This window comes from Uloborus diversus, chromosome 7 (genome assembly GCF_026930045.1).
Source record: "Uloborus diversus isolate 005 chromosome 7, Udiv.v.3.1, whole genome shotgun sequence".
Taxonomy (NCBI): domain Eukaryota; kingdom Metazoa; phylum Arthropoda; class Arachnida; order Araneae; family Uloboridae; genus Uloborus; species Uloborus diversus.
The window spans coordinates 34,296,222-34,310,821 of NC_072737.1; the positions used below are offsets into that span (position 1 = coordinate 34,296,222).

Below are 14,600 nucleotides of genomic sequence, written 5' to 3' on the forward strand. Positions count from 1 at the left end.
CCTGTCGCACGATGGTTAGGAAACGTCACTGCAAAGTTATCAACAGGTTGTGACAACTGATGAATGTCAGACAAAGGTGACGTTACAGAGTGACTACGCAGTAGCTTCTTCATAAGGTTGCAAAGTTACTGGTCGCTAATTAACTGTCACTGCGACGTCACAGTGGTGTTACATGGAACGTGTCACAAATGTGTTTCAAATGGAGTCATGTGAAGCGTCACAATTCCGTCACTTTGTGACTGGGACCATTGCGACTCCTAGTGACGTCACTGTAAGTTTGTGGGGACATTTTGCGGCAGCATCATACTTTACCTAACTAATTTTGACTAGCAATTTCTTTCTCGTCAAACTTTTCATTCGAATCACAACAATTGAGCGGTTTAAAATTTAAGGTTGGAAAGAAACTTTTTCAGAAAATTTTCTTCCCCCAAAAATAAAGTAGCTTTTCAATAAATTTAAAGGAGACGATGGTTTCTTCGTTTCTTCTTTTGTGTTCAATGCCCAGGAGCAAGGCAGAACAGCTTAAAGGTAACCCAATTACCTTTACGAGATCAGCCGTACATGGTTGGTAGTTCTCACTCATGTGCTGAATTTAATTTAGCTTCCAGTGTGAAAGTAACTTCAACTTTAATGAGAGATGTACTACCTCAGCACTATGAACGTGCCAGGCTAATGATTCAAAATGCAAGGGAACTGCAGTCTCTGAATGACATAACGAACTAATCTGGTATTTCGTTGAAGTGATTAATCACGTTTTCTTCCAGGTCGGCGCTGGACTACCGGCATTCCAACTCTTCGCTCCGTTTCTCCCCTGTCTTCGATATCTACAACCTGCTACCCGCATCCGGACAGCATCCCCATCACGTGACCGAGGAAGAGGACGATCTGCTGCCCAGGCGATGGAAACGCATCGGCAATGTGACAGCGGGCCGAGTGTCGCTGAATGCTGTTCTTTGGTTGGGCGGGAGCAGTGTCGGTCCACCAGAGAAGGGACGTCAGAGGTACCGAGTCGTGACAGCGTTTGCTCCACCCTTTGTGATGCCTGCCACCCGCGTAGAAAACGGTTCCTGCCTGATGGGATTGCCTTGTTTGCAGGTGAGAGGAAATGTTGTCATGTCATGATAAACAAGTATAATAAAAGTGCTTAAAAGGAATCTTTCTTATCAGGGAACCACACAAATAGTGTAATAATGGGAAAAAAATTAAATAAGTAACAAGCGAAAGAGCATTGACAAAAAAAAATATTTTCTCTTTTGCCCCCGTTGTCGAGCTATAAGGTCATGAAGTCTGTCGAAATTTGAAGAAAAGTGGCAAATTCAAAGAATTGGCGAGAAGTTGAGAGTACCAAATTCTAGCCGACGATTTTGTCGTCGGCATATGTCATGACGTCCATCTGCAAAACGTGTAAGATCGTCCATAAATCATAAAATGATACATTGTTAATCTGAAACTTCTATATTCCAAGCAATTACGATAATCCGTCCCCCATCAAACATACTTAATGACTTCAAGCTTATTCCATGAAGTAATAGAATATGAAAAGGAAAACTAATGTTCCAACTCTCCACTGTGCACCCAACTTGTGTGATGCCAAGCACGTGTCTCTTGAAATAATCTGAAGACAAAGCCACAATCTTCCCTTTTTTTAAGCACGCTCCTTCTTTTCTCCTTTTACTTACTCATAAACAAGGCCACAACCTCAATGAGTTTTAAATTTGACTAACTGAAGCTTGTTGGAAGTTTTTCAGAAAAGTATGACACACTTTTCACCTTATGAATTTTAACTTTCGACATAATTAAGAACTTTTGTCTCAGTCGAACTTTTAAAGCTTGACTCAAGGATTTTTTCCAGAAAAAATCGATAGCAGTTCCTTTCAGTTCCTTTCGGATTAGCATCATAACTCTTGCCTCAAACCATCTCTGTGAAATTTCTATGCATATTGGTTTGAGGGGAAGGTTCATGACGTCAATCTGAAGTGAAATGATGCCATGCCTGTGCCGGAACAAGCCTCCCAATCGTTCTTGCCATTTTTCCTTCACATCAGATTGAAAAGTTGAGCACCCACGTAGCGTTTTAATAATTTGAGTTCGTTTGTCGCTAATTACTGTTTTACATTCACAATGGTAGCCATATCTAGAAATCAGTTTCCAGAATCTCGAAACAATAATTAGTTTTAGTGTAAATACTTTTCGTTAATGTTTTTACCACGTCAGTATTTCTGTCATATATCACATGTGCAATCAAATTTCCATTCATTGTGTAGTATTTGTTTAAAAATCATTTTTTCCATGAAGGTGCACACTAGTTTCAAGGCCGAACTCTCACGGCTTTTCGCTGACTTCTACAGTGTGCGTGAGTTGGAGGGAGTGGAGTACAACATTAGCTGCTGTGCAGGGATGGCAATCGACTTGCTGAAAGTCCTTGCCAAAGATCTCTGTTTTGCCTTTGATCTCTACCTCGTGGCTGATGGTTTCTTTGGCACCAGAAGAGGAAAACGTTTCAACGGTAAGTAACTTGTAATTTAAGTTCTTAATCATTGGCCGCGTGGTGACATCGCGATCAGTAGAAAAATCAATGCGCAATCCTTTTTTACCAAATGCTCATTGATTTTTCTGAACAAGCTACAAAAAGGGAGGATTGCTCATTGACTTGTCTGCTGATAGAGAAACCAGCACACGGCTAAGAGCAGCCATGGTGCTTAGGGAGTTGTATTTCCTGCACAAGTTTTTTTTTTCTACTGTTTTCTCTTGAGAAATAGTTTTTCCTAACGTAAATATTTTTTAAAGGCTAATATTTTTGAAAAAGTGTTAATTTAATGCATTTTATTTGTAGAAAATCAGTTTTCTCCTTAGTTTTAACCAAAACAGACTCGAAAAAGGATCCTAAATGCCACAAATTACTATAAGATTTTATTATAGTTGAACTTATGTTTTTGCTAGGTGTAAACCTAACAGAATCCTGAAAAAAAAAAAAAAAAAGGTTCTATCAATGGATCAATACCAACAAGGTGTAATTCATCAGTTTGAGCAACAGCGTGGATGTTTATGTGTTTAATCAGAATCAGCCAATTTTTCTCTTGACTGAAAATAGTTCACCTTTAATTGAGCAATGATATAATTTAATGAGGGTGAATCAAAAATTAATTGATCAAAAAATAGTTTTTAAGATAATCATTTTTTTTTCTTTTTTGTTTTATCTGTTTTTGCTACTAATCTTGACGCGAAGATTTTTTTTTCATACTTTTAAATATTTCTTAATTACGTCATCAAATTGTCACATGCTTCATTTCGTTGCAATTTGTCCAAAGTACTGTGTAGTGTATTCAAGTGCATTCTACATTGAAACAGAAATGCGTAGATTACTCGTAACTCACAAACTAAAGACATAACTTTAAAAAAAAATCACTTAATGGCTTGTGGTTATCGATGTCATACACGAAACTTCTTGGCAGCAAAAGTCCGCGACAAAAATAAATCGCAATTAATCTTCAAAAACAAACACATCTTTCATATTTTACTTGCAATCTCTTTATGTTTGAATATATCACCAGGTGATTCTTTACCTCGCAGGCATGACGTATGACGTCCAAACCGGAGCAGCCCACATGGCTTTCTCGGCTTTCAGCCTGACAAGCGAGCGTTCACAAGTCATCGATTATTCCGTCCCCTTCTATCATTCGGGGGTGTCTTGTCTTACTTTCCACCAGGAGAGAGATGTACCACTGTCTGCCTTCCTCGTACCCTTCAGGTAATTTATAATTTCCGAGATCACGACGGAGTCTCAGCTAACGCAGATTTATAGCGTCGAAAAATGCAGCACGCGTCGCTGGAATAAATGGCGATGAAGCTGCTAACAAATCAGCGGGTAGGATCGCAAAAGAATTTGTCAATAAATGTGCAGGCATTTGTTGTGCGTAAAGCCCTGAATCGTGGACTAAGTAGCGACTTTTCCGCCATCTTGGGGCTAAAAGATGCTTTCTTCTTATGTCTGCTATGATGAAATAGCGTGTATTGCTTCTAGATTGTGATTTCTTATTAACTCTATGTAAATCCACAATGAAGAAGCACCATAATCAAAAAGCAAATGCAATACCCCATTATAGAAGACATGAGAAGAAAGCAGAATTTAACCCCCTAGATGAAGGATTTGTTCACAATAAGTAGCGACACGTCAGCCATCTTGGGGCTAAACGGTGCTTTCTTCCTATGTCTGCTATGGTGAAGTAGCGTGTTTTGCTTCTAGATTGTGGTTTTAACTTTATTTTAATCCGCAATGGAGAAGCACCACAATCAAGAAACAAAACACACTACTTCATTACAGCAGACATAGGAAAAAAGTGGCATTTATCCCCCAAGATGGCGGACATGTCGCTACTTAAACTACCATCTAGGGTTTTAGTTATGTGGTTAGTATAATGCATATCAGAAGACAAATCGAAAAATGAATAGTGTCGAGTGCTACTTTCATTTATGAGGATATCTTTTCGTTCACTTAGGATTAAGGATCAAGATTATCGGTCTCCACTCGTCGCGTGGGGACTAAATAATAAAGGGTGACTAAAAACTTTAGTATCATTCTCCACCTGATCATCACTTTCATCACCATACCTGTGTTAGCGGATCATGATTTTCTTCGCCCGTTATCCAAAGTGGTTCAGTATGTCGAGTTTCATTAATATCAACTAAATGTAACTCAACTAACATTATGATTATTTGTTTATTCACATTCTCTAGGTTACTCTACATATTTGTATTTACAACACATCGACATGTATAATTACATAATTTTCTACACCAAGGTTTAAACACTAAAATTATCAAATTTTCTAATAACGGTTAGAGCAAGCGCCAACACCGTTGCTTTCCCTTGTACTCCTCCAGTATCTTAAATGGAGTTACGGATACCACTATTTTATTATCGAAAAATTTGGAGCTATATGCTACGGAAGAAAAATTACCTTTTTATTTTTAACTGCTTAAAGAATTTTTTTTTTTTTTTTTTGAGCAATCACGATTGCTTATTGTTCTCACTTGACAGTTTTGAATTCCTATAATTTTATTTTCCCCCCGCCTCCCTCTGCAGCACTACTGTCGGCCGGCCGCCTCACGATGCTGCTCCTCTAGCGAAAACCGTCTCCAGGTTGCGTCATTTACTTGCCTACACTTATACATACACCTACACACACATACACCAACACACACATACACCAACACACACACACACACATACACCTGCACACACAAACACATACACACACGCATACATACAGACACCTACACATACACACAACTACCCACATATAAACATACCCCCCATAAAAACACACAACTACCCACACACACAACACACATACCTACATACCCCCCCCCCACACACACACAAACATACACGCCTACATGCACACACACTCGTGATTGCGAAAAAACATAATTTGAATTCAAGATGTTAAAGTTCAAATGATTTTTTTTTTTTTTTTTTTTTTTTTTTTTATCGGGGCAAGTTAACATATTCTTATAATTTCTCCTTTTTCATTTTATGTTCAGGTTTTAAATTTATTTCAAACATAATATCGCACATCGGCAAGGAAATTGATTGGACTCAAAATTTAGGAAAAAAACCCTACTAGCTATTGATTTAAAATCTAAATGGAATGCTTTTTCCACAAAAATCGCACAAATTTAGCTTACGCAACTGGTGAGTGGTGGCGTAAAAACGATAGCATCAATAGTGACACATCATTAAAATTTCACAATTTATAAGCAAACTTTTGAGCATTAAGTATAAATGATTAATCTAGAGAACGCAAACTTTTTTTTTTTTTTTTTGAGTTGTGTCATTTTCTTAGCCGGAGTGCGATATAATTAACAAAATTAATTCGTAAAATTTGATTTCACATTAAATTTTCGGGACCATGTGAATGATGCATTACCAAAAGCACTCTTGAAATAACTATAATTTGTCATCGTGATTACGAACATCGAACCAGGCTCACTAAATAATACCTTCAATACATCACTTAACTCAGCATGAAGACATGGTATTGATTTAATAAATATGAAGGAGCAGCAGTTGAACTCTGCATTAGTTAAATCCAAGTTATTATTTAGAGAAATCTGTTGAATATTAGTTTCATATTCAGTTAATTAGTATCACATCAAATAGTATTAATGCCCCTGAAACTTTCTTATTCTGAGTTCTCATTTGATTGGTCTGATGTTAATTATGCAGGGCGCGTTTTGATTAAAGTTCGTCAGGAAATTCTCGCTTCAAGTTCAAAAGCTATATTACGTTTGGATGCAAGAGAAACAACGTTCTAAATAGTAATGGACCAAATCGTTGCTAATTCATCCGTATATTAATGTCTAGATCCGCGAATACGGATACGGGGTACGGACCTCAGCTTTTGTATCCAATTAGTCCCTGTCCAAGTGTAAAATTAAATGTTACACTTCAATGTCTCAAATTTTGAGACGGAAGGTTCTCCCGTTTGGGTAAAGGTTCTTTAAAAGCCCTGTCTATAGCGAAAAAATAATCAACAACATGATTCTTCCTAGTACTAAGAAGAGTGGGATTGGAACAGGGAAGTATTTTGGAACAAAAACAGTTTAGAAAGTAGCACCAAACAACCACAACATACAACGAATAGACGAGAGGAATAGGAACTGAAGAAATGAGCTCGTTTTTGCAGGGCTACGGAGTCAGAGTCAGTTTGATTTCGGGGTAAAAGAGTCTTAGTTGGAGTCGAGAGTCAAAAGTTTAAAATTTCAAGAATCGGAGTCGGAGTCCGTTATTTTCCCTCGAAATAACGGACTCCGGTCCGTTATTTCGAGGGGAAATAACGAACTCCGGACTTAGTAAGCCCTGCGGACTTAAGTATTAAGTCCGCAACTCTGTCAGTGCTTGCAGAGTCGGAGTCGGTCTAATTTTGTGTGTGTGTGTGTGTGTGAGTGAAAGAAGTTGGAGACGAAAGCTCTAAAATTCCCGGATTCGGAGAGTTGGTCATTTTCCCTTTGCGGCTCTGTGTTTTTGTACCAATCGCGTTTCGTAACCAAATGCAGTTATGCAGTTTTTTTTGCTGCGGAGCTGTTTTCCATTAACTGTGAGGTACATGTGTCAATTTAATTGCTCTAACCTTTCTCTTCCTCAAGATATACTAATTTTACTGTTCGTTGCTTTTTTTTTTTTTTTTTTTTTGGTAGATTGTTGAACATTTTTATCAGATGAAAATGTCTATGCAATTATCCTGTATTCACGGAACAAATGCATCGACATTTTCATTGTAAAATAACGCATTGCATTTGTTCCATTGAGCAGCATTGTTACTATTAGTTATGCTTAAAAGAGATAACTATTGCTCATCTGCAGAAAATATATTTCGTACGAAAATATGACACCATTTTAAGATAAAACCACCGGTATTTAAACTTTCGCAATAATAGCTGACACTGCACAAGAAGTTACACTTACACATTTGTGCGAATTAATGGAATCAAGCCAATTTTTTTTTTACAAAATCACTTTTATTTACATCATTTAATTATAAAAGCAAAATCATTACTTAGTATGTCTCTCCCCCCCCCCCCCCCCTTTTTTTTTGTCCAACACCATTTCCACTCTACTGGGCATAAAGTCAACTAGAGTTTTGCACTATTCTTTGAATTTTTGATCTCTAAACCATGTATTTAGCATAGCACAAATTATTTTTTCTTTTGTTGTACAATCAGATTTTCACTCAATGTCACAATGGCCTGCTTCTCCCTTGGAGAAACATCCAGGGCTAACAAAAAGATAAAATGTGACCGAATAGAGAAAAAACAGCAAATATATGTAGAAATTTATAATATACTTAAACAAAGCACAATATTTATGACAAAAAAACTTGAGGTTATAGCGCCTAATCAACTGGTAGGCTAAATTGCTGTTATAAACAAAGATTGAACAGCCTAACAAATTCGAAAATTAAAAATTCCCTACTTGATTCCATTAATTCGCACAAGGGTGTACAGTGAAAAAAAATCAATTAGCAAGTGAAATAAAATTGCACAAAACGTATAAAGTTATATAATTTAATTTGCAAAGGTGTTTAAATTTGCAATGCTTAACTTTCAGCTTATTCTTAGCTGCTCTTCTGGAACCTGATTTTTTCTTATTAATTTATTCTTTATTCGTTAGTGATAACTAGTGGTGCAGTGTCAACAAATTGTGAGGATGTCATCTACTGGTGGTTTTACCTCCAGTCATTTCATGTTTTTCTTTAAGTTCTGGGCTAATTTATTTCTATTGTTTTAGTTTTTAAGTTGTATTTATATTTGCAGCGCCCAGTTGTGGATCGCCATTTTCACTGCCTTGAATCTGACAGCCATATTTGCTGCCATATACGAGTGGTTGTCACCATTTGGGCTTAATCCGTGGGGGCGCATGCGCAGCAAAAATTTTTCGTTGGCTTCTGCTTTGTGGGTTATGTGGTCGCTTCTTTTTTCTCATCTGGTTGCCTTCAAGGTAAGTGTTCGCCAGCATTTTTTTCAGTTTACTGACACAATAATTTCAAAATTCGGCTGTTTTTTTTTTTTTTTTAATTTTTTAAATATTGTGTTTAAACAGACCGTAACTTACGGACGTCACCGTAACTTACGGATGTCACCGTAAATCAAAGCGTTAACACAACATAAAAAGTATGAAATGAAAATATTTTCTGAATTGTGTCCTCACCTTCTAATATGAACTAAAAAATTCTCTCATTACCTCATTACGGGAAAGTATTTTGGTTAAATCTAAATTTTACAAAGAAAAATATAATATGTTTTACTAAAACATGGTTACGCAACACAGATTTCAGTCATTCTTCTTTTAAACCCTCTTTATCGGCGTTTTTCTTTTTATCCTTATAACCTCCATAAATTTAGAATATCAATTAATGTATGAACTTGTGAATGAAATACTTTAAATAGCTAAGAGATGTCCTTGGAGATACCCTTTTTTACTTCCTTTTACAAAAAAGGAATTATTGTATTCGCGAAAAAAATTTCACTCAAAAATCGACCTTAATTTCCATTTTGTTCACCCCCGAATGAATGTTGAGTTTTTTTTCCGACTCGACCACACGTGGATAAGTGCTTAAGAACGTATAGACACGCGAAATATCCATTTTGACGATTCCCGAGTTAGTTACAACGATATTTCTCGTGACGTCTGTATGTACGTATGTATGTATGTATATGCGTATGTGCGTATGTATGTCGTATAACTCAAAAACGGGATGTCGTAGAAAGTTGAAATTCGGTACGTAGACTCCTAGTGGGGTCTAGTTGTGCACCTCCCCTTTTGGTTGCATTCGGATGTTTTTTAGGGGTTCTTTTGCCCCTTTCTTTGGAGGGAGGGAATCATTGCTAATTTCGATGTAAACTCAAGTGGTGTAACAATTTGGCGGACACTTCGCGATATATCGCCAGTCTTTTGGTCCCGAAGTTTTGTCGCCAACTTGGCGACAAATTTGGGGATTTTTTTTTTTTTAATCTGGTTTCAGTTTGGCCACTGTTGGTGATAGTTAGAGAGTAAACTATTGAATCACATTAAAATTACCAATAATGGGAAAATGACATTAAATTGGAGTAAAAGGAAATGATGTGAGGCACACATCAGCTCGTTTTAAAAATAATCTGTCATAGGCTGTGAATTCCGAGGTGGGGGTGGGGGGGAGAGAAACAATAGTGAGAGTTCCGGAAGCATTCCCCAGAACAAACAGGAGATCCAGTGTGCCTACTTCAGAAAATGTTGAAAATTTGCCTCAAAAAGGTAGGTTTTTAGTTGATTTGAGAGCATATTTTATAGTACTGTTTACTAGGATCATGCGGGAGAACGTGAAGCAGTTTACATGGTTTTTGAGATAGTATATTACAATAGTGATATTCGTTTGACTTTATTAAACGTGGTTGTTTCAAAGTAAAAGAAATTGTTATGAGATACCTGAAAATACCCAATAACAGAGGACAGAATTTTTCTGTAATAGAACACTGAAAAATAAATAATTTTAAAAATGTGTTTATATGATGTATGTATGTATTATCGTTTTTTTTTTCCGAATATTAAAAAGAAAACAAAAGCTTTAAAAAAGCTTCAATAATACCAACACATTGGTATTATTGAAGCGATAGACCATACGGAATTGTTACCGGGGTTTCACATCACAATGTGTAATGTTTTCTTTCTCAACATGATTGTTTACTTGTCAAAAAGAAACATTTACAGGCTTTCATTTTCGTAATTGTTCTGCTCGAAAACCAATTTTACATCACATTGCAATTCATTAAACTTAAATATTTTTCACACCACAAAAATTTTAGATTTATCTAAATTTAAAGCGGTTTCCAGCCACAAAACTTGCACGAAGTTACTTTACATAGCCGGTTTGTAGTGCCGCATAGACGTTATAATCAACAAACAAATTTCATAATTTAGAACATTTGTTTCAAACTTTAACTACACTATACACTGCTCATTTAGATTACAAAAACAGTAAATATATAACATCGAGAATGTTTTTCAAGCACTTGCAGCATTTTAGAAGAAATTAGTAAAACCTTGCCCCCTCTCCTAAAGCTGTTTTTTTCCTTATATGTATATGCTACTTTTGTTGTAGAGGTGCGATATGTTATAAATGTAGTATCCACGTAGACTGAAGACGCTGCAATTTATATTATAATTATATTTAATACATGATACTTTACATAAAAGATTAAAACTATCTTTTAAAATGAATTAATAAATTTTGTTTGAGCTGTCAAATAATACAGACAGAATTCTGTAAATATTGTTTTCTTAAAAATTTTAATTTCTGAAATTAAACTCGTACGTATTAATTGCTCATATTTTTTTAAATAAAACTCTGTCACCTACATCTTTGCTCGTCAGATATTTTTTTTTTTTTTTTAATTAAGCTTTCTCTCCGCAGTAGACGTAAGACAACTATTTCCTAACTTTCGATTTTCAAGTAATGGTACTCAAGAAACGCCGAACAGTCAATTTACTTGCATGTGAAAACTCATCATTCATATTTCCACTTAAACTCATCCTTAATGACGTCAGAGCTTCAAAATTATTTTGTATCTCACAGAAATAATTTATTTTTTATATTTGAGGGAAGTTTACAGTCAGTTAAGCAAATAATAGTTTGTCTCTTATTTTTCCCCAATTGCTTTTATCAGCCAATTCCATTTGCATTTATTAATTTATTTTACTTACATTTTCATTTATGTTTCCTTTTTTTTTTTTCGTTTTTAAGGTTTTTGAAAGTTAACATTTATTGTAACACATTATCTTGCGACTCATTTTTTTCTTCTCATCAGAAGGCTTCGAAAAATAACTACAAGTTTTTCATCAAAGCTACAAGCTTGTTCATACTTCAGGGAATTTCGATAGCTTTTTAAATTTTTTGTTACGAAATTCGTTAGCTTTTTCAATTTTTTGTCACGAATTTCAAGTTGTCATTTTCAAGTTCCTACTCTTTTTTAGCAGAAACTAAACAGTTCTTATGTAATCATGTATGCTAATGGTGACTGCTGGAAGTTGAATCTCTCAAGGTAACAAAATCCACCAAATTCGCATTTCAAATCAATATTTCAGAGGGTACTGGATCAGGAGTTTCTCGGCTCCTGGTCTAGATGAATATGCAGAACTGTTGTCAGGACCTCATCCAACCCGTTTAAAGCATCCGTTACGCAGAGGCGGATATAGAAAACCATTTTTGAGAGGTCATGCTGAAGAAGATCCCCCCCCCCCCTCCAAAAAAAACGAACATACGGTTTTGGGTCCGAAAAATTTCTACAACTGTTTGGGGATCAATAAAAATCTCCAAGTAGGCCAGGAATAGGGCGCCTAATTAGGGATAAATGTTTCAAATTAATTTCATAAGCTGGGAAACGAAGTAGTTGTTCAAATATTTACTTTCAAAAATAGTTTATGAATATAAAAGATACTGCAATCGGTTACACTTAATGCATAAAATGTTTGAACTCAATGTGGACGGATACTGTGGTCGACGGTTCAGGAAGGGGGGGGGGGTCATTAGCCTTCATGACCCTCCCCTTGTACCCGCCACTGGCGTGGTAGTAGAGTCAGGAACTCTGGAACTGTAGAGTAAAAGCTTGTAATTCTGCCTAGCTCCGCCTAAAGGGCGGTAACTCTCATCTTATTTCTACCCGTTTTTTTAGTTAATTTATATTTCATCTTTTTCTACATAATCACAGATTTATATTCACAAATATTAATATGCATTATTTCTTCTAGGCACCGAAGTCATGGCCTAATAAGGTATTGATAAACTTATGGGGATGCTTCAGCGTTATTTTCGTTTCGTCGTACACAGCAAACATTGCAGCTCATTTTGCCGGACTGTTTTTTCATCTCAGGGTTGATGACTTTCACGATGCAAGCGTAAGTATTTAAATTTCTCTTCTGAACCATTCACGTGGTCTTTTAGTAGTTATATATATTGCATAGGTAAAAGAAAACAACTCTCCAAAAAAAAAAAAAAAAAAGCCAATTTATACACTTATAACGGAAAAGTTCCAAATGCGATTTATGGATCTTCCTTAAGTTTTTTAATTGCGTGATTTTTCCTATAGTTTCTCACACTTAGCTGGAAATTACGGAGCGAATGTTTGGCAATGTCGCGATGAATTGAATCAACTAAAAAGTTGATTCAACTCGAAAGGATGAGAATGGTATATTGGCACATGTGTCTGCTGTGCCGGGCACACGCGGCACAATTGAGTGTCATGTGAAGGATGACAGGCATTTCCTTCGTTTTACTACCGAAATTATTTTTATATTACTTACACATGCATATTCATTTATACAATGACTTACATATGCATATTCATTTATTAAATGAATTAATAAATGAATATACATATGGGTGATTCCAGTGGCGTAACTATGGGGTCCAGCACCCCTGGCGAACTAAAGAAATTGCGCCCCCCCCCCTCAGGGCCGCCCACATGGGAAGTCATCGGAGGTCATTGTGACCTCCATTTTTTTTTTTTTTCAGAACATTTTGATTGATTAAAGTTCGACAAATAGGAGGCAGCAATGTAATTTTTTTATTATTTTCTTTTTTAGAATTGTTTTCAATGATGCCCAATGTTCCTTCTCGGTAGATGTTATGTTTGTGTGTACATATATACGCCACCTCTAGCTCTTTTTTCTTGCGAGTTTTTTTTTTTCCAATTTTTTTAAAGAATATTTCAAATTCTATGATAAAAGAAAGAAAAAAAACTGTTTAACTAAATTTGTTTTTTTTATCAGTCGAAATGCCACCCCCTTGGCTGCTGCGCCCCTGGTGAGAGTCACTCCTGCCAACCCCTAGTTACGCTACTGGGTGATTCTCTAAAATTCTAACAGTAGTATGTCCCAGTAGCCTAACACAAAAATTGTTGAACTCAGAAAGTGTTTTCATTTTTTTAATAGTTAGGAATAATTTATCTGATGTCATTCTACCCTTATTAAAATAATAACTCATTTAGATTTTTCTACAAAAAAAATTTAAATTACCAGAAAGTCACACTTTTGGCGTGTCCTCAGCCGTTTTTCAAATGGAATTAAATTATTTTAAAAAATTTACATCAAAACTTTCCACAAATTCAATATGTAGTACAAAATTAAGCATACTTAAAGGTGTAAAGTAACATTCTTTAAATAAATTAATTTTTTTAAACCATCAACGTACATCGTTTTAAACTTTGTCCCCAGGTTTTATGTCATTCTCCTGTTTTAGGAATGAGTTCAATTATTGTAGATTAAAAAAGAGAATTTTTTATTTGCTGTGCTACAACACTGTTTATTATCACCATTTTGTTAGATTCCTTGAGTATTAAGTTCATATGATTTGCCTGCTGTTCTTAATTAAACTCAAAAATGGGTATGAAACATTTTCGTTGTCATTCTCCTGGACAAAATTTCTGTGTTAAATAAAAGAAAAATAATAATTCTACGTACTCATACAGTGTGTAGTTGAATTAAGAGGTTAGAATCAAAAACTGAGATTAGTTACCTTAATTATAATCCTGTGCTTACGCAACAGGCAAGATGTATGTAAAATGCAGGGGTAGAAGTGACCGACTTGTCACACATAGGACATTTTCCGCAAAAAATATAGGACAAATATAGGACAATTATATGAATAATTTTGCTATGAAAAAAGAAATAATACGTATCATATATTATTTATTTATTCTTATCAATGATTTTGTTTTTAAAAAAAACCTCAAATAAAATTATTCTTTACACCTGAAATGACTTTGATGAAGTTGAAAGAATAAGTTTTGAAAAAAAAAAAAAAAAAACAGTGTACTTTATAGACGAAAAAATTAAACAGAATTTGAACAAAGAAAATTTTAATATTTTTTTCCTCACTCATGACCCAAGTACTAATTCCACTGTTCTTTGATTTTATGTCTAAACTGAACCCTTTAACACTTGTATTAAGAACAAACAGAGCTTGAGAAGGATCCTCTTGACGTTTATCAGAGTCTTCTTTATGCTTGAATGTTTTAGCATGCTGCCTCAATTGCGAAAATCCACTATTGCTTATAGGCACTGAACA

General features: G+C 35.5%; 1 protein-coding gene across 1 annotated transcript in view; it reads left to right on the forward strand.

Moving 5' to 3' along the window:
• Positions 1-1,023: 1,023 nt before the first annotated feature.
• The window catches only part of LOC129226427 (glutamate receptor ionotropic, NMDA 3A-like), a 33,310-nt gene continuing 19,733 nt past the window's right edge, over positions 1,024-14,600 (forward strand). Inside the window, 5 exon segments of the mRNA XM_054861030.1 lie at positions 1,024-1,095; positions 2,296-2,506; positions 3,571-3,748; positions 8,317-8,500; positions 12,284-12,430. Of these exon segments, the coding sequence (XP_054717005.1) occupies positions 1,039-1,095; positions 2,296-2,506; positions 3,571-3,748; positions 8,317-8,500; positions 12,284-12,430 (777 nt within the window). The 5' untranslated portion in view covers positions 1,024-1,038.